General features: G+C 35.5%; 1 protein-coding gene across 1 annotated transcript in view; it reads right to left on the bottom strand.

The window, feature by feature from the left end:
- Nucleotides 1–21,059, bottom strand: part of LOC145691867 (alpha-tocopherol transfer protein-like) — a 265,283-nt gene that overhangs the window by 214,121 nt on the left and 30,103 nt on the right. The window contains exon 2 of the mRNA XM_081767176.1: nt 16,216–16,388. Coding sequence (XP_081623302.1) covers nt 16,216–16,388 — 173 coding nt within the window. The remainder of the gene's footprint in view (nt 1–16,215; nt 16,389–21,059) is intronic.

The following is a 21,059-nucleotide window of genomic DNA, read 5'->3' as shown; positions in this document are numbered from 1 at the left end:
AGAACACGATAAATACAATATCATTCACACACAATATCAACTTCGTATCCAAAAATATTCCCAATGTTAATAAATGTAATTAAGAAAAACGTATATGCAAAACAGTCATGGTGACGAAGACTATAAGTTGAAAACTATTTTACAGAAAGAAAAAAAATAAGTTTGCTACGACGAAATACTCTGTTGAGACGATGAGCGTTGCATTGGAAAACAACAACTTCTTTGTCTTATCGTGAGAAGCGATAAGAACGACTGAAGAACACCTGCATACACAGAACGAGTTGAAATTCTCACCAAAAGAGAAATAGCTTTTAGTTGAGTAAAATAATAATTTCGTTGCATGAATAAAAGTTAAAAAGAAATACACTGGTCGTCCAAAACATAGTTTTGTGGCCGGGCAAACGGTCACAAGATCCTCACTCTCTAATACCTCTGACATTTAGGTAATTCTACTTCCAAAAGTTGTCATTCATGTAAAGCCAGCACTTTCTCTGCCTCGGAAAAGACGAACATATACTTTCAGGATCTCAACAGAATGCAGCCCTCTACTAATGGATCGCGCATCTAACATATACAATGGTTTTCTTCCATGTTTTATTATGCCCGCCCAAACCCTATTTCTGTCATATTTACGAGCGTGGTGGTCATATCGCGCTCCCTATTGTCTTCTTCCATATCCTGTAAAATATATCCTGTCGCATAGTACAGCTATCAATCTGAAAACATCACATTGGATTATCTTCCTTGGTCACAGTCACGATGTTTCCTGAACTACTGTAATGATGGATGTTAAGAGGGAGCATATTTTACTTTCGGATTCGTCTTTGATGTCTTTTGAGCATACAACCCAACACTATTCAATCGTCATGGAATGGTTTTCATGGACATATCGATACCAGAAGCGCCGGTAAGCCCATAAGTAATTCGGGCTGGAGTGGCCGATCAATTCCATTTAGTCAATTGGCCTATGAACCGATCCTGTTGAATTGTTGTAGAATTTTCACGATCTGTATTATGCATACACAGAGCTGTTACTGTGAGAATGGCTTTTGAAGTCGGAAAATGACGAACATCGATCCTCATCACACGTGCAATATCTGACATTCTGACCTGCCTCAACCTGCCCAATAGTACAACAATGTTCAATAATTACTTATATGAACTGTCCCTGACATCTTCCAACAGGCTGTTTACTTAAGACGACAGTATTAGAATAGCAATGGCTTCTACCACATTTAGTATTACTTCATGAATACCAACAATAAGTGCACAAACTAGTAGTATGTAAGCAGATCAATCGAGAATTGCTGCTAATTGGTGACTAAGAAAAATATAAAGAAATAGAAAAGGATAGGAAGACAGTGACAGTAGGTGGTTTATAAGATGCTTTAGAGAAATTTAAAAACAAGAAAATTTCCTTCACGTAGTGCACTCTTAACAACGTGTGGGAGGGACTGGACTGAAAGAGGCACTCTCTTAGTAGGCCCTTAGCGTCAGGCACCTGAAATTCAATACCCAAAGTATACTATTTAGGCCTATCTTCTATAGTTTTGCAAAATTTCATTAATATACAATTAGTAGACATGAAAGAAGAATAGTTTCTCTCTCAGCATTTCGAAAAACAAAAGCATAGTAAGATCCTGTTCATACCCTAGTTATCTGAAGTTGATAGTCTGTAGATCATTATTTTCAAAATGAAGCAGGCTTTCAAGTGATGAGTATACATGTGTAGTAGTACCAGACGATCCGATTTATCCGGGAGTAGTATGGACAGAACTTGGCACGATTTTGTGCGCATGGTCCAAGGGTACAAATAACCGCCCTTCTAAATTTTGGCAATGGGTACGTTGTTCCCACCTCTCAAATTTAGGAAGCTGTGCATAGAATCACTTCTGAAATTTTGAAAATAGCCAAAGCTAACACTTTGCTATGATACTATAGGACGAAAGCATGTACTCCCATGCGCAAAAAAAATTGCGCGTATACTGTAACTCAAGATTTTTCGCATTTATTCCATTTTCCTTACGTTTATGGGTAAAATTCAGTTATTAGTATGTGGAGATAATAGAAAGCAATTCATCTAAGGAGATATTTCCAAAAAATATAATAAAATAATAAAAATATAAGCAAAAAACAAAATTATGCTCGGTTTTGTGTATACTGACAACGATGATTTCCAGGGATTTTTTCAGTAGCAGATCACAATTGCGGAGGGAATTCAGTAGGGGAATCGAGAAGTTGGATCAAGGAATGGATAGTGGACTAATATGTTGCATTTATTGGTTAAAACCTAGTGTGTAGATTGCCTGCCAAATATAAATTAGCTTCTGTAACTAAGATGTCGTACGAAAATATAGAATTAAACAGAAAAACTCTTATCTTAAGGTTCGAAGCGATACGCACCATGGTTATGAAGATTATTTCTTTAAAAAAAGAGCGAACACAACGTAGCCTCCGTGGTTAGGTGGATAGAGTGGCGGAGTCGTAGTTATTTTATTATTTTGACACCACTTCGAATCCCATCCCATCCCATCCCATTTTTTTTTTTTTTTTTTTTTACAAAACATTATAGGAAGTGTATAATTTTGATGTTAATAAGAACCGAAACAATATAATAAGGAAATAATTTATTGGTAGTATCCTTTAATCGACGTATTTATTCAGTATTAGAATACGTGTACTATTGGAAACAGTTATTGTTTTCAGTTTATATTCTTGCATGTTACTTCCCGTTCTTGAACAGCAGACAACTCCCTTCGGGTTTGTGTGTCAGGAAGAACATACGCGACCTTGAAAGACTGTCCAGTCTTACCCCTTGTTACATCGACCTGATGTTAAATGATCGTTTATGTGTGTGTGTGTGTGTGCTTGTGCTTGTTTTTTGCTTTTTAGAGTATTGACTCTCTCTCTCTCTCTTTTTTTTTTTTTCATATCCACAAGTGCAAGAATGCTTTCGTTGAACGTAACGAAATTATACAGATCTATGTATACGGAACACGAATATTTCCAAATATAGAATGAATATGAACGATAATCATACCATATTTCTACATTATATAGTAGCGTGAAAAACTGATATTAAAATGATATAACAAACAGGCATAAGCTTTTTTTTCTAGCATGGCAACACATTAAACGTAACTCATTAAATTTTGGGAATTACAAATTATCACCTTACGTGTCGTTGTATTCCTATTCTTTTTCACGTTCAAGCGACGAAAGAAGAAATTGTAGTAATAGTGATAAAAATCGAATTCGAGATTTCAATGAATTCAAGTTTCACGCCCCCACATATCAAAAAAGTGATTTTGATGTCTGTCCATCTGTTCGTTTGTCGGTTCGTCATGCTTTTACATGCATTTAAATAGAGGCCATACTGTTCGACGTATCTGGACCTAAGTCTAGACATGAAGTTTTTATAACACTTTATCGTTTCGAATTCTATATTCTCCGACATAAAAATACGGGTAGTTTACTGAAGGATGAAAATTTAAAATAATTAAATTGTTTCAAAAATAGCTGTAAAGATTTTGCTTATTTTTTTACAAATATAGTTTGAATCATTGCTCTGAAAAAATACGTAAGGTGTAATTTACTGTATGGGATGCGTTTTTTCGAACAATTTTCTCAATCACATTTTATAAATAAATGTATCATTAATAACCTAACAATATGACACAACTCGTTCGTCCTGTAAACATTCAGAAGGGTAGTTTAGCCTACTCTTCGACGATTTCCCCATTAGCGCCTGACCCAATTTTGTTCATATTTCATAAATAAATGTCACATAAATAACCTAACGATACGGCATAATTCTATAATCCTAAAAAGCTAGAAGTGGTATAATACTTTTCGGAGTAAGATTTACCCTACGATTTTGTGGAGAACGACTCAGGCAATTTTGTTCGTATTTCATAAATAGCATAACTCGTTTGTCCTGAAAAGATACACAAGGGATATTTTATTCTTGGGGATGACTTTTTTGACGATTTCTCAGAAAGTACTCGGACGCTTTTGCTCATAGTTCACATACAATTATTTCCTTAATAATTCTAATATATGGCATAAGTTATTTCTAACAGAAATATGACCAATGGGTACTTTACTTTTGGACATAAGTTGCTTCGAACAAAGTTTTCCAAAAACACATTATTTTATTCGCATTTCCCAAATAAATGTTTCAGTAATAGCTGCAGCCTAACACGAGTCAGTTTAAGAAATTCGAGCGAGAAAATTCAGTGCGTTTCATCCGTACCCATTCTTAAATATATTTTTAAATGTTACACCTAATCACAATTTTCCTAACAAAATCGAAACTTCTATTTAAATGTGCCTTGTTGTTGCCAAATGGTTCAAGTCCATTGGTTCTGGATTTGATTCCCGGTGAGAGCTAGTGTATTTTTATCCAACGTTAAGGTATAGGTAATAAGTAGGTGCAAAGAGAAAAGTGTTGAAACAAGCCTAACCAACCTAATAAATAATACAAAGAAATAATACAATATTACGAAATTATAGAAGAAACGTTGTTAATATTAGATATTTGCGTGTGAGATTGTCCAACCGATGACTGTCAACTCCAAAGGTAAGAAAGTGAAACATCCAATACCAGGTTAATCAGTGGTCTCTAGGTAAACCTATCCTACTAGGAAGTGATTGAGATACCAAAAAATGTTGTAATCCCTGGGAGACATGTTAGGAGAATACATTGGGTGAGAGACTTTAATTCATGAATAGTCTGCACCTTCGTTGGTGTATTGAAGTGCGTAGGTGGTGTGTGTTTAGCACATCGGGTTCCTTTGTTGTTAGTCCCAGCTTTCTAGACCGGATGCAGTTATTGCCGGTAGAAAATACAATATATATATATATATATATATATATATATATATATATATATATATATATATACATTTCAATTACTATTAAAGTAAATAATTACACTCATTCCCTCAATGTGATACTTGCTTGTTTAATTGTATACAGAGAGCTGATCCGTGGAAAAATCGTTCATAATAATAAATAAATAATAGGTAAAAGTTCTTGTAAATAATAGGTAAAAGTTTGCGTCACACTGTTCATTTTGCTGGGCACGCCAGTGTGCCACGTTATCCGGTTGTGGCACACTGGAATATAGGGTATGGCTTTCTAATTTTTCCCAACTATTTTAACTGCTTCAATTGAAATGAATTTATAATAATAAGAGAGTGAATTTAGTCTTCTTACCCTTCGATTTAGAAATAAGGTCCGCTAGAATTGTATATATAAAAAATAATAATACTCAGAATTTTATAGAGTGGTTTGTTTTATTCGAAATGACATACTTCCTGCAACTGTTTGGGTTGGAATTATTTGAAATCAAATCTTTAAGTTTTACGACCCACGGTTATACCGGCTAGGCTAAAGGACACGGTGATGATGAGAAATGAATGCAATGGTGGAATGAAAAAAGTGGGAGAAAACGGAAGAACTCCGAGAAAACCCATGCACATGGTGTTTCTCCACCACAAAATTCACTTGGTGCGAGCTGAGGTCGAACCAAGGATCCCATGCACCAAAGGTGAACGCTTTATCACTGAGCCACCGCGGCCCCTCTGAAATTATTTATAGGAGAGAGTGACTACTTTTATGAAAACTTGATATCGAACACATTTGTTTAAAAATACCAGCTTTTTGTGAAATATTGCTTAATATTCAGGAAAACCTAAGTCAATAATAAAATAATAATAATAATAATAACTATTATTATTATTATTATTATTATTATTATTATTATTATTATTATTATTATTATTATTATTATTATTATTATTATTATCTTAAATTAAAAACTCTCTGGACCTAGTGCATTGGCACAATTCCACGAATCAAAAAGAATGTGTTTACTTATCATATAAGTGTAGAAGGACTTAATCCCTGTTGCTTTCAATATAAAAAGAAAGTGTCCAACTGTCAAATGATATGCTACATAAAATGCCCTATGCAACATAATGTAGTATAGAGTCATCATTCCAGGTTGTCTAAAGAACACTTTCGTTTTAGCAAGAAAGGAAGAAAATAGAAAATACTGAGTTTTAACCTAGTAGAAAGTTTGCAGATTTAAGGGAAAATGCACAGAGTTGTTGAATATAAAATGTAGTTCGGATTAATGGAGTAAGACACCGTAAATATTTTATTGTTTGAAATATACTGGGAGTGACCAAGCCATTACATATGGAAATATCGAAAGAGATACGTTAATGGTGTTAGTTGCAAACTTTTTTAGAAATGAAAAAATTAAGGAAAGCTCTAAAACTCTGATATCACAGATCCAAATTGACTAACTGTTAAGTAAAACTGCTAAATCTGAGTAAAGCAAAAAAAAAAAAAAAAAAAAAAAAGGTATTAATGACCTATGTTAGTTTCAGACATATCATTCTCATATCAAAACTACGATAGAAGTAAATTATGAATAAAGGTGAATTCACAGTTCTGGAATACCAACAAATGATTTTGCTAGATGTAACTTTTCAGAAAACTTTTTTATAAGGCTTTAGATTTATTATTATTATTATTATTATTATTATTATTATTATTATTATTATTATTATTATTATTATTATTATTATTATTTTGTTTGTTTATTAGCTTCCCCATGCCGTAAACGTCGCCAACTTCTAGTGGCTCACTTGCCGGTAAATGGCGATTGTCGATATAGCGACGCGTCGAAGGATTGCCGCTAGCGTGCCACTAGTGGCAGGGATTCGTCGAGTCGAAGCAGATATCTAGAATCGGGGGTATTGAAGTTACCACAACGTAAGAACGAGGACTTCATTTTGGTCCGCGCTCGTTTGATTTGTCACGGAGAATCATAAAGGGACCAACATGAACTATCGCCAGTCATGTGCATGAGGTTATTATTATATATTATTTTTCCCTGACGAATTGTTATTATAAGGACAATATTTGAGCTCCGGGGGTCAAGAGTAACTCCTGCCTTTACATCATGAAGTGAAAAATCTTGAGGTGGGTGCGTATAATTGTATGAATTTAGTTGGCAACTGTCGCCGATCACTAGCAAGTGAATATGGGAGAACTATGATAAAAATAAATAGACGCTTGCCATCTTGTTATAAAATTACATGACGAGTGCATTTGATTTGATTCCGAACAGTTGTCTTCAAATATACACGGTTAAAGAACCATTCTGATTAGAAATATTAAAAAGACTTCAACGATTTATCACTCTACAAGCTGTGTCTTCATAATCGCCTCAGTGACGAATTCCGAAGAACACGCAGTTAGCAACCCTAAGGTTGATGGTTCACGCCCAGCTCAGGGCACTTTCGTTTCATTTTTTTAAAAATGTTTTTAGACTCATCTTGATGCAAAGAAATTACGCATATAGGCGATTTAACGTATTTTAGGGGAATAATTTTGTGGTTCGTTGGCGTTCCGTCGCTTCTCTGTCGGTGGTGGTACAATTTTCAAAACGAAAGTGGGACCAATTTTTGGCTCCGGGACCGCCAATTTTTGGGGACATGTCACTAGTTGCCTATCGGTGGTCCACCGACGCTTACGGCATGGGATTGTTTCCTCACGAGTGAGGCAGATTGTAATCGACCAAGAGTGTTTTGCAAAATGGGAAACATCTTCCGGCTTCGACTTCTGAATAATACGTTTAGGATCAAGTCGAATCAAGGCTGCGCCACGGGAAGGTAGAACAAGTGAGGCAATCGTTCCAAGCACTACGCTCGGCAGCTTCCGTCTCATTCACGACTTAGACTCTTCAGGAAAAGTAACAAGTTTATTACTTGTAATTTATTCTTTGAGTCAAAGTATTTTGCAATAAACCATCGTTTTGTAAGATATTTTTACGATTGTATACTACTAATTTCGAAAATTGTACTCATAATATAATTTCCCATCATGGATTTGAAAAAATTAAAGTTGGAACAAAGACAGATCTCCGATCCACATGTCTCCTCATGTTTGATATTGAAGTCTCATCTTCATTATTGACCCTTAATTTATTTTAGTCCTAGGCAACGCGAATCGACGGGATGGCTCTAAGTGAAAACATTCATTTAGATGGTTAAGTAATCAGGAAATTCCTGCTGTTATTTCACGAAACACAACAGAACTTGAGGGAAAAAAAAAATTGCTTACCAGGGGGAGGGAGTAAATCATCTGCTTACGTTTGTTTAACTAGGAAGAAGGCAAGGGCGCCGATCCTGGGGGGCCGGGCCCGCTCAAAGCTCATGTAGGCCTCCTTTGTATTTATGAATATACAATATTTGGCATTATTTGAGTGTAATTTGTCTTAAAATTCTCATATGTATATCTTCTGTATTTGAATGTCCCCCCCCCAAATTTAAAAAAAAAAATTGGCGTCCTTGGAAGATCTAGTGAAATGAATAAAAATGTGATAACGTAATACTTGAACAACTCTATCTAATGGAGGAAAGTAAATTAGTATTCAACACTTCTTTCAGTTTTAAGCATTTCAAAGATTCTCGTAATTTAGTAGCGTCCCGGATTTGCATTTTTGAAGTACGGGAACTTTATCTATACCTTAACGTGGGAATCGGTTTCGGACCATGCACTTAAGCCGCTTTGCCATAAGAGGCACTAGGAGTTTTTTCTTTCGATTTCCTCAGGAATATTGCGAATGGTATAGCTTTTAAAACTATGTTTAAAAAAGAATACACATCGACATAATAAGATGATAATCTAATACCTAGGAAATATATTGAATTGTTTTTAATTTGTTCTCACGCTTCCAAATCAGTACTTATGCTTTTTTTTTTATTCCAGCCTTTTAATATAAGCATTTCAGACTATTGTCTGTTCTAGGACGATACAATTCTAGTTCATGTATATGCTAGCTTTGGAAATACAGTAGAGTTTCGCTTATCCGACATAAACAGGCAGGCAGAACGCTGGATAATATGGATGTGTTAAGAAAAGACCTATTAAAATTAAAACTTATGATATAATTTTACATATTACGCATCTAATAATAATGTTTTATAACAAACTGCACTGCACTGAATCAGGGACGTATCCAGCGTGAGAGCCTGAGAGCTGTCTCTCTCCGAAACTCAAGCACTTTTTAATAAACTTGCCTTTACCCTTTTGAGGTTCTTTTATATCAGTTTACTAGTAGTCAGTGTCCAAACTTTGGGCAATGTGCTGTTGTCTTGTTATAATTCTAAGAACATACCATAATGCCATTATACCAGGTGCAGTGGCGTATTTAGGGGGGTGGCTTAGGCCCCCCACGAAATCTTACTTAGTATAGTAAAGTAAATGAAATATCTTGCAGAATTTTCACATTTCCAGGCAAAGCCCCCCCCCTGAAAGTTAGCAAAGCCCCTCCCGAAACAAAACCGTAAATACGCCACTGACCAGGTGGAATTAAAGAACAGTTTTAAATAGGATTAACATTTCGTTTCCGTTCTGTTTTTAACTTTAATATATTAGAACGATACACTCCATGTCTTCTTGCTATTTTTGTTATGTGATATACGTAGCAGACAGTTTTCTTTAGTTACATTTCTCTCGAAAATATGTTTCATTTTGTTTGTGCTATAATGCAGTTTCCAAAATAAACCGGTTTATAAATGAAAAGTAGGAAAAAGTTTAAGAGAGGTACAGAACTGTTGCATTATTACTATTATTATTATTATTATTATTATTATTATTATTATTATTATTATTATTATTATTATTATTATTATTATTATTATTGATATTTAAAAACATTAGAATCACGTGCTTACGAGGATTCGTGTTGGGCCCCCTCCGAATAGAAAACCTGGATACGTGTCTGCACTGAATGATAGACGTATGAGTCAAGGTGTAGACGGGCGCGCTAGGCGATAGACTAGACAGCATGAAAAATATATTAAGACCACAACTTGCAGATCTTCTTGCCGATTGGTGCTATTTGCAATGATATATCGGATCATATGGTATGTGGAACAAAGGATGGTCGGATAAGCGAGACCATGGTGTATTGGTGTTTCACGCACCTAAACCTGTAAAATGTTTGCATAAACAATTATCTTTCGCTCCCTAGCTAAATTTCTTTGTATGATCACACACCTTGCCTCATAAAGTATAGTCTTATAAAGAAAAAAAATTTTTTTCTTTTTAGCTAAAACCTAAAGAAAAGCCAACTTCAATTTTTTTCTTTTTATTAATGGCAAACTAGTCCACTTCATCACGATAAATCACGTTTGGTACTAAGATGTCTTTTTCTGTCCGTATATATCCTTCACACTTCGTTGGAGACAAAATTGTTTTTCCCCCAAGAAAACAGGATGAGAGAAATTATACAACAACATGAACAGAAAACAATAGCTATTAACAATAGTTCTCTAATCCTGGATAAATACGTCATTACAGCAAAATATCAGTAAGTTGTCCTTATTATATTGCTTCGGTTCTTATTAACATGAAAATTATAATGTTTTGTAAAAAAAAAAATGGGATGGGATGGGATGGGATTCGATGTGGTGTCAAAATCATAAAATAACTACGACTCCGCCACTCTATCCACCTAACCACGGAGGCTACGTTGTGTTGGCTCTTTTTTTTAAAGAAATAATCTTCATAACCATGGTGCGTATCGCTTCGAACCTTAAGATAAGAGTTTTTCTGTTTAATTCTATATTTTCGTACGACATCTTAGTTACAGAAGCTAATTTATATTTGGCAGGCAATCTACACACTAGGTTTTAACCAATAAATGCAACATATTAGTCCACTATCCATTCCTTGATCCAACTTCTCGACTCCCCTACTGAATTCCCTCCGCAATTGTGATCTGCTACTGAAAAAATCCCTGGAAATCATCGTTGCCAGTATACACAAAACCGAGCATAATTTTGTTTTTTGCTTATATTTTTATTATTTTATTATATATTTTGCAAATATCTCCTTAGATGGATTGCATTCTATTATCTCCACATACTAATAACTGAATTTTACCCATAAATGTAAGGAAAATGGAATAAATGCGAAAAATCTTGAGTTACAGTATACGCGCAATTTTTTTTGCGCATGGGAGTACCTCTGTAAACTTGAGTTGTCCATCAACTTCTTTTCTATGGGGAAAAAATTCCCCAAAATTAATTTACGAGGTTTCGACCTTTCTATCCTCTGTGATGAGGGTTTATTACCTTATATGGTTAAATGGGTCCATCTATTTCATAAGTGATGCATACATTTATATTCCACTCTTGTATTTCAAGAGGGGTGTGTTGCCCACTCTTTAAATTAGGGAAATGACAAAAATAAAAGTTTGTAATATTTCTTTCGGACTATGATACATACTTCTGTAAGTTTAAGTGATCATGATTGTCCCAATCTATATGTATAGAATAAAAAATATCAACGTAAGCTACATGCATTATCATGTGGACATCATGTGGTCAGCTTTGTCTTCATGTATCTTCTAGCATACAGTTTTATTGTATTACTTGATGATAAAGCTGGATATAAGGGTCAATTCTCTTTCATAAGACATGATTACCTTGCTCCCTGTCAAATTTCTGGAGGAGCACAAATACCTACGCTTAAATTTGGGAATTGTCAAAAATGAAAGTTGATATTTTTTCTCTAGGACTAAGGTATATACCTCTGGACGTTTGGATGGTTTATGTAGCTTTATACATGGGTAAAAAAATACCAAAAGAAATACGTAACCAATACGCTTTACCACGTGGTACGTTCTTGATTTAATGTAACCAATCAGACAAGACTTTATTGCACATGGACTTTATAGGTTTATTTCCTTAAATAAAACTTAGATACCGTGACGCATTACTTTGATATTTCGGGACGGTACACTTGATCCATCTTAAATTTGATAATTGTCAAGAAAGCAAAAATTATATAGAACTAAGATACATACATCTGTAATTTGGGTGGCTCATGTTGTCTCCTTCCATGAGTAAAAAGTGAACAAAATATCAAATTTTGGAGATTGTTATTTAATTTATCCTCTAAGACATCGTCGATAAATCTCGATTTTAGGGCGCAAGCGCCCATCAAGTGCACAGGTAAATCTTCAGGCACGTAGCGCAGGTATTCAGAAGGTAAAGAAGCTGGACCTTCTTTGCTTCCGCTGCCTAGCTGCTATCTAGCTCTATATATTATTTTAGCTAATCGAATATGATCTCCTTTTATAAGATCTACTATATTACATCCTGTTTTGCGTATTGTGGCGTTTTATAGGACTCTGCTCTCATTGTGCTCTAATACAAACTTATTCTCTGATATACCTTCACACATACAGAACGTGTTCTTATTTCAATACGCTAATGGTATGACCTTTCTAGCTCTTGACAAGACTATGCACCAGATAAGCACAATATTGAAATACACTTGCAATGAATTCATGCAGTTCGCAGTGGTCCAGATGCTTGTAAAGTCTGGTCAAACCGAGAAAATGAAGTTTGTAGCAGAAAGTCGAAACCAATATGGGTGGAAATCACTGTATTCAAAACGACGTGATGTGAGGAGAGTTTTATTCCTGGAAGTCCGAAGTGAGCTTTTGCTGACTATAGTGATAAGTTGTTGTCGTTATACGTCAGTATGTATAATATTCATAGCTATGTAGGACTAGAAATATGTTTTTGAGAAAACGTCGTGTCGTTTTGTATAGCTTTGTACACTGTTCCATCCAGACATGATGTTAGACGTGGATGATTAACGGCTAAACGTGACAGAAGATAGTAAAACCAAAGGGTTTTGGAACTCCGTATATTTTGAAAGTTCGTTTCAGTTTAACTGGAGTTTTAATGCACTTCAAGCAGTTTCGAATTAAGATTTCATTTTCATAGAATAGCTCAATACGTCCTCTTACTAAGACATGAAGCCAATAATGCTCGTTTTGTCCGATTTTGTTACAAGTAGACAAGTTGCTAGTGGAGTAAAAAATATGTGTAAACCAGTGTGTATCGCTGCATACTTAATTAGTTTATCTTCTCTTTCTTGCAGACGATGTCTCATCAAACTAAGAGAAGAAGCCTTTTCGTGTGACTCGGAATACAAAAGACAGCAAGGACACAAAACAAATGTTTGACTACATTTTGAGCGACAAATATCAGCATCGTTAACGAAAGAAGGAATGCTCCAACTGGCTCAGGCATCTCATCAAATTTTCAACAAACTACACAAGTGAAACCGGGACCATAAACGGTTTGAGGAGTAGAACCAGAAATGGCTAGATCATGCGATCGTTTTCCAAACCGACTTGTCTATGTCACTAGGTCAATATCTTCGACTTCGGTATTCGGGAGAGACTGGAGACATTTTCAAGTAGTACACACGCTTAAAACGTAGGAAGACCGAAGATCTACTTGCTTCGTGGAGTGCATCAGTACTCAGTTATGCTGCAGTCATGGAATTCCGAAAAGAAGGAGACCATGACAAGGCATATCTGGCAAGAAATGGAGAAGACACCAACGACAGGAAAGAAGATACGACAAGCCTGGAAGATGGCCCAGAAACAACTTCCAACGCCAATTTACACTCCTGACTATGTTTTAGCCTTATTATTGGAAGCCGACGTAACTCGACAGTACCAGCTGTTACGAAACTGTGTTAGGATGCTATAGAACCTAGCATTCTACAACCATGTTATAGTGGCGAAGAAACGATGCTACCTTGCAACCATTAGTATTATTGAATCGGTTGCCAAGGTGTCTTCAAAATCTTCGAAATCATAAAACAAGCCGCATTCTCGAGGTGTAAGAAGCCGTCTTTGACCAAATGCTTAAGAAATATTCGAAGCAGCTGACGTTACTATCGAAGTGTGGGTGTGATGGAACTACTGGCCAAGCACAGTATAAAAGAGTGCTCATGAGGCAGGATTTCAAAATAATTACATCTTTTTCACTTCTAGGTCTAGTACGTGTCAGACAAGAGGGGGAAGGTCATCGCGTGGTAAAATTTACGACCATTTTCTGTAAGGTACCAATTAGAATCCAGTTCAAGAAAGAAACAACAGACTTAGTGACACAAGAAATGAACCACATTCAGCAACAAGTGAAGAACTTGAATCCCACAGTAACAGCAAACAAACAGTGCCATGTCCAGGATTTGTTGCAGTTAACTGTGGTTGATGGTAAAGTGTGTAATGCGCTCACTCGTAATACGTCAGCACAGAAGTGCTATGCCTGCGGAGTCCCGTATAAGGAAATGAACGATACCAGCAATGTTAAACACGAGAATCCAGAAAAAATTCAGTTTGGGCTATCAATCCTTCATGCATGGATACGATTCATGCCGTGGCTTTTACATGTATCATAGAGATTGGACTTTCTACAATAGCAGATCCGGAAGGAAAAATAAAATCATCAGTGGATGCAAAGCAGAAATTTGTGCAAGAAAAGTCATGGATGGAACTGGGACTCAGAGTGGACGAGACGAGGCAGGGTGAAAGTCATTTTTTCTCTTTATACAGGATGTTCATAAGATCAGGCTCTTGACAACATTATACGGAGTGACCAGAAATTCAGTCTCTATTTTTCTTTTTTAAAAGGAAAGTTTCCAAATTCTAACCGATTATTCTCCTTTCATTAGTTCTAATAATAATTTATTTATGTCTCATCTGTTATAAGTCCCGTCGTATAAACATAAGTCTAACCAAACGCCCAGATATATCGTTCCATTAGAAAGACTAAATTCGCCGGCGACTACTATTAACTGCAAGATTCAACCACTACAGACTACAAATACCGGATGTGACAACAACATACATACTGATACCGATAAACAACAGCATCAACCAATACCTACAATTAGTGAACTACTATACATTTGTAAATTACAGTGGTGGCACTTGTGCCCACTCTGAGGGAAATGATAGTGACTACTTTGATCCTGCTTAGATGGGACAGTTACATAGTGTTATTACTACTACACATATATCATAACAAGTTTTATATAGTGATTTTTAATGTATTATAGTGTTTATAGTGTTTTATAGTGTCTATACAGTGTCTCCAAATATATCAGAGTTGTGGTGCAGATAACCTTCACTAATAACAATTGTCTATTTTTCTCAAAAATAATCTTCTAGATTATTTTTTTTCAGTGTGGGGGTGTAAGGATCATGATAAAAGCACATGTCAACACAACCGTGTTATTGATTGTAATCAGTGTAGCAGGCGAGAATCCAAAACAGAAGACGCCGAGGAACGCCGAAAGAAGACGGATCTCACGAAAGGAGCCGAAGAGGACAGATAAAAGCCCAACCACCAAGGGACCTGGTATCAGTCGACCAATTGATCGCTTAAACATTACCTTCCTATGTCGCTGTGGACTAGGAGCACACCTCTTCCTTTACCCTATGTCGCACTGGACTAGGGATCCCATCTTCAACTCAAACCTTGTGAGGCTGCCTTGAGCTGAGAAGGTTATCCTAATCTCACCTACAACCTGCTAAGTGTTCTGGAAACTGCCATGAGTGGAAGGGACACCTGGCAAAACATCAATATTCCTTCACTTGGTCATTGATGAGGAGTAACTAAATCAGAAACATTTTGTATTTTATTCTATTTTGTAATAAAATTTCGTGAAGGAAAAAGTCGCCAGGACCATCATTTTGACTCCAATTACAAAAACATTGCGGTATAAAATTTTAAACAACAAAATCCATGTGTCACAATTATTTTACCTCCTGATATTTAAAGTTCCCAACGTGAGAAGACGTCCAAAAGCTGGCGTATTTCACTGTTGGGACTTATTAGGAGTATGTGTGACCTCTACAACGAACTTTGTGTGATTGATCCAAATATTGATAAATTCAGAATGTCTAAAGTAGTTAATTCTTTAAGTGCCACAATCGATGATTAACTAGTCAATAAAATTATCATGAGTCTGTTTATTCTACTGTTATATATATGTTTATCTGTTTATGTGAATACTGAAAATGGGTAAATTTACCTGTAGTTTTTGTCTCTCTAAATAAATAAATAAACTAGGTTGTTAATGATGGAAAGTAGTAGAGACTGGCTACAAGTGTTACGGAAAATAAGAGAAAGTGTATGCCCTAGTTTCATACCCTGTGCTTGTCAGGATTTTTACGGAGCAACAGATCTGTTTGTAGAATGGTTTCAAAATGTGAATTCAGAGGTCAGCAGTGTTTGTATTTTTAACAAATATCATTGCAAACATCCTTTTTATCTTACTTCTGTGGCCTTAATCGATTCAAAATATCCTTACCCAACACTGCACTTCTTAGTTTCTGTAGTTGCTGTTTTACTTTTTCTGGATCTTCATTAAGTTCTTCTTTTGCAAAAAGCATGAGCTCATCAGAGGTATCATATTTAAATCTATCTTGGGAGAAGTAATCCATAGCTATTTTCCAGACGTTTTTTTCTTCTTCCAACAGATCACTAAAACAAAAAAATAAGTTTAGATCAATTAATATTTGATTCCTAATAAGTTTACTCATCGTTTAACTAGTCATATAACTCGGAACAAAGAGTAACGGTTAACTTCTGTTTCGTTAAAAAATGACATCGATGGAGATAATCCTTAATGGAAACTATCCCATGCCGTAAACGTCACCAGCACCTAATGACGCACTTGTCGGTAAATATCAATCGTCGGTATAGCGACACGTCGAAGAATTACCGCTGGTGGGCCACGGGTGGCAGAGTTTCATCAAGTAGAGAGAGATAACTAGAGTCGGGGTATTGACGTTACCCCTGCGTAGCAGTGAGGACATCATTTTGGTCAGCGCTCCTTCGATTCGTAGCGGAGAATCGACAATGGACGAACACAAACTATCACCAGTCATGTACATGAGCACATTATTATATATTATTTTTTCCTGAAGATTTGTTCCTAAAATGAAGGTCAAGGTCAAGACTAACCCCTACCACTACATTATAAAGTGAAACAACTTGGAAGGAGTGCGTATTATTGTATGAATGAGATCATTGCAAGGTGAATATCGGAGAATTATGAAATAACGTAAATAGAAGCATGTAATATTTTTGTAAAATTACGTGGCTAATGCATTTCATCTGATCCCAAACGGTTATCATCCAATATACACAGTTAAAGGAGCACTCTGATTGGCCAAATTAAAAAGATCTCAACGATTTATCAATTTACGAGAGAGATTTTTCTTCATCGCCTTCATAGTGAAGTCAACACGCGAGTAGATGGGAGACACTTGACCCCCGGTAGCTGAAAAATCGCCCTTTTTAAGGGCCTCCCGATAGCAAGGACTCAATTTTCGTGTCGCACGATACGCCATGACCCCCGTAACGTCCAACCATGGAAAATCGAACACCCCGAAAACTCGTTCTCTTTCATGAGGGTCTATTCTTTCTCTTTTACGACCACTTTCTAGGGGTGTACTCGTTCCCTTTTATAAACACTTTTTCAACCTCCATTTTAACATAGCAGAAATTACATAAGACTACCAACATAGCAGATCTGATAAAAGAATATGAACACATTTTCCAATACCTATGTATCAGCAAAGGCTAGTCACGTAAGAGACAATAATGGGGATGTATTCGTTCTCTTTTATGACCACTTTTTCAACACCTATTTTAACATAGCAGAAATTACATAAGCCAATGAACACATAATAAATCAGATATTACATAGAGACTACGAACATAGGAGAGCTATGAACACATTTTCCAATCCCTATGTAACAGCAGAACTTACATAAGACTACGAACACGTAGCAAACCTAAAAAGAATTCGGCTTATTTCTCTACCCCTATTTTAACATAGCAAGAATTACATAAGACAAGGAACACAGAGACTACGAACGCACATTTTAACAGCACTCCTATGTAACGTAGCAAATACTACTAACATAACAGAGAATAATGGGGGTATACTCGTTCCCTTTTATCCTCCTGACACCCCGCGTAGAGCCGGCTCTACAAAAAATTACCACATTTGCCCGTTCGTTCCTGCGGATATATCGAGCTTTGCTGAGTTGAAACCTTTTGTAGGGTAATTTCTACAGTTCAAATTTTGCTTCCGTCAGACGAACAATAGCAGATGCGCCTTGTGTTATGCAATTGGACAGCAGTTAAGATTTCCCGTGCTTCATGTTGCGATTCCGTCTGGGCGTCAGGAGGTTATCAACCCTATGTAACACTGTGAACACAGAGACTACGAACACATATTTTAGCAGCACTCCTATGGCATACCGCAACCCATATATAACATAGTTGATATTACACAAGAAAGGCTACATAGCATTAGACTATGAGTACATTTTCCAACCAACCCTATTTAACATAACAGAGATTTGACCAGGTATAGTAAACTGTTTTTAGGGGTGTACTTGTTCTCTTTTACGACCACTTTTTTCAACCCCTATTTTAACACCAGAGAAATTACACACAGTCTACGAACACCTATTTTTGCAACCCTCTATGTATAAAAGAGTATGGCCTATTTTTAACCATTATTAAACATAGCACAGATTACAACTCCTATTTAATTCAGCAAAGAATATGAACCAATAGAACAAATGTACTTGTTCCCTTCTATCACCACCTATGTAACATAGCAGAAACTACACAACCATTCATCTAGTACTGCATGTCTCAAAAGCACGGACATCGAGGCCAAACCCAAAAATTTAAACCCGAATAAATCGTAAACGAAGCAACATATTGAGGTGTTGTTTCCACATTTAGTAATAGATCATCAACTAATACATGACCCACAAGTACTGACTATCGAGGTCAGAGGCCAAATGTTTAAACTCGAATAACTCGTAACCGAAGCAACATATTGAGGTGCTGTTTCCAAATTTAGTAACAGGTCATTAAGTACTATGTGTTCCAAAAGTACTGAACATCGAGGCCAAAGATAGAATATTTAAACCCGAATAACTCCCAAATGGAGGAACGTATTGAGGTGTTGTTTCCACATTTAGTAATAGGTCATCAACTACTACATGTCCCAAACGTACTGGTCATCGAGGTCGAAAGTCAAACATAAAAACCGGAATAACTTTTATCGGAGCAATATACTGAGGTGCTGTTTCCACATTTATTAATAGTAAGGTACACAATGCTGAGCTAGTTAAAATGACATTTCTCATTATATATTACAAAAAATATAAAAATTCTAATCGAGTGAAAAACGGACCTTCTTCGTTTTCTTTCTCGTTGGTACAAAATGATTTATTTACTCATTTCTTTAAATGGCACAAAAATGTAAAAAACTGCTGAGATTGTTAAAGTGGTCCTTTTTCGCTGGTGCAAAATTGAGTAGGCTACTCAAATTATCCTTATTTTTTAATGGTACAGAAAGGTATAAAATGCTGAGCTAGTTAAAATGGACCTTTCTCGTTGGTACAAAAATAAAACAGACCACTCAAATTTATTCCCTCGATTATTTGAATAGTACAAAAAGGTATAAAATGATCTTTCTTCGGCTTTTCTGGTAAGTACAAATTTACAGTTTCGTTTATTTGAATAATACAAAAGTTATAATGGCCCTTCACTTTTTCCAGTTGGTACAAAAGGAAATAGTCCACTCACTTTTATTCATTTTTGACTTTTTTCTTGTTGGTACAAAACTAAATACTCCATATATATTTATTCCTTCGTTTATTTGAGTAGTACAAAATTATATAAAATTCTGAGTTAGTTAAAATGGTCCTTCTTGCTACAAATTTGAACAGCTCACTCAAATGTTATCCCTTTGTTTGTTTAAATAGTACTAAATGATATAGAACTTCTGAGCCAGTCAAAATTGTCCTTTTTCGCATTTACTGGTTAGTATAAATTTATTGCTTTGTTTATTTAAATAGTACAAAATGATATAAAATACTCAGCTAGTTAAAATTGACGTTCATTTTTCCCGTGGGTATAAAACGTAGAATTCCAAAATTTATTCTTTCGTTTATTGCAGTGGTACAAAAGGTACATTAATTCAGAGCTAGTAAAAATGGTCCTTTTCCGCTTTTTCTGGTTAGTACAAATATATTTCTTTGTTTATTTAAATATTACAAAATGGTATAAAATACTCAGCTAGCTAAAATGGCCCTTTTCTGGTTGGTACAAAAACTACAACACCCAAATTTGTTCTTTCGTTTATTTGAGAAGTACAAAAGGTACAATAATTCTGAGTTAGCTAAAATGGTCCTTTTCCACTTTTTCTGGTTAGTACAAATATATTTTTGTTTATTTAAATAGTACAAAATGGTATAAAATTTCTGAGCTAGTTAAAATGTCATTTCTCGTTGGTATAAAATTAAATATGTCACTCAAATTTACCCCTTCGTTTGTTAAAATAGTACAAGATGATATAAAATTCTCAGGTAGTTAAAATGGCAAATCTCTGCTTTTTTCTCTGGTAGATACAAATTTATTCCTTTGATTATTTAAAAATACAAAATCGTATAAAATAATCAGCTAGTTAAAATGCCGTTGTTTGTTTTTTGTGTTTGGTACACAAGTAAATAAGACACCCAAATTTACTTCACTTTTTTCTGCTTGGAACAAAACTGAATAGGTCACAAATTTATCCGTCTCTCTGTTTACAACTTTATAAGGGTTAAATAGTTAACTTTGTCCTTGATAGTCAGTACCTTTGTGACCCACTACTAAATGTGGAAACAGCACCTCAATATGCCGCTTCATTTACGAGTTATTTGGGCTTAAATATTTGACCTTTGACATCGATGGCCAGTACGTTTGGGACATGCAGTAGTTGAAGATCTATTACTAAATGTGGAAAGAGCACCTCAATATATTGCTCCGTTTAAAAGTTATTCGGGTTTATATGTTTGACCTTTGACCTTGATGGTGAGTACGTTTGGGACATGCAGTAGTTGAAGAACTATTACTAAATGTAGAAACAGCACCTCAATACGTTGCTCCGTTAACGATTTATTTACGTTTAAATATTTGACCTTTGACCTCAATAGTCAGTACTTTTGGGATATGTAGTAGTCTATGACTTATTACTAAATGTGGAAAAAAGCACCTCAATATGTTGCACCGTTTATGAATTGTTCTGGTTTAAATATCTCACCTTTGACCTCGATGCTCAGTTCTTTTGGGACATGT

The sequence above is a fragment of the Thermobia domestica genome, chromosome 8, assembly GCF_964235325.1.
Source record: "Thermobia domestica chromosome 8, izTheDome1.hap1.1, whole genome shotgun sequence".
In the NCBI taxonomy this organism is placed as follows: Eukaryota; Metazoa; Arthropoda; class Insecta; order Zygentoma; family Lepismatidae; genus Thermobia; species Thermobia domestica.
The sequence above is the reverse complement of the archived record's forward strand: the minus strand, read 5'-3'. Positions and strand labels throughout refer to the sequence as shown.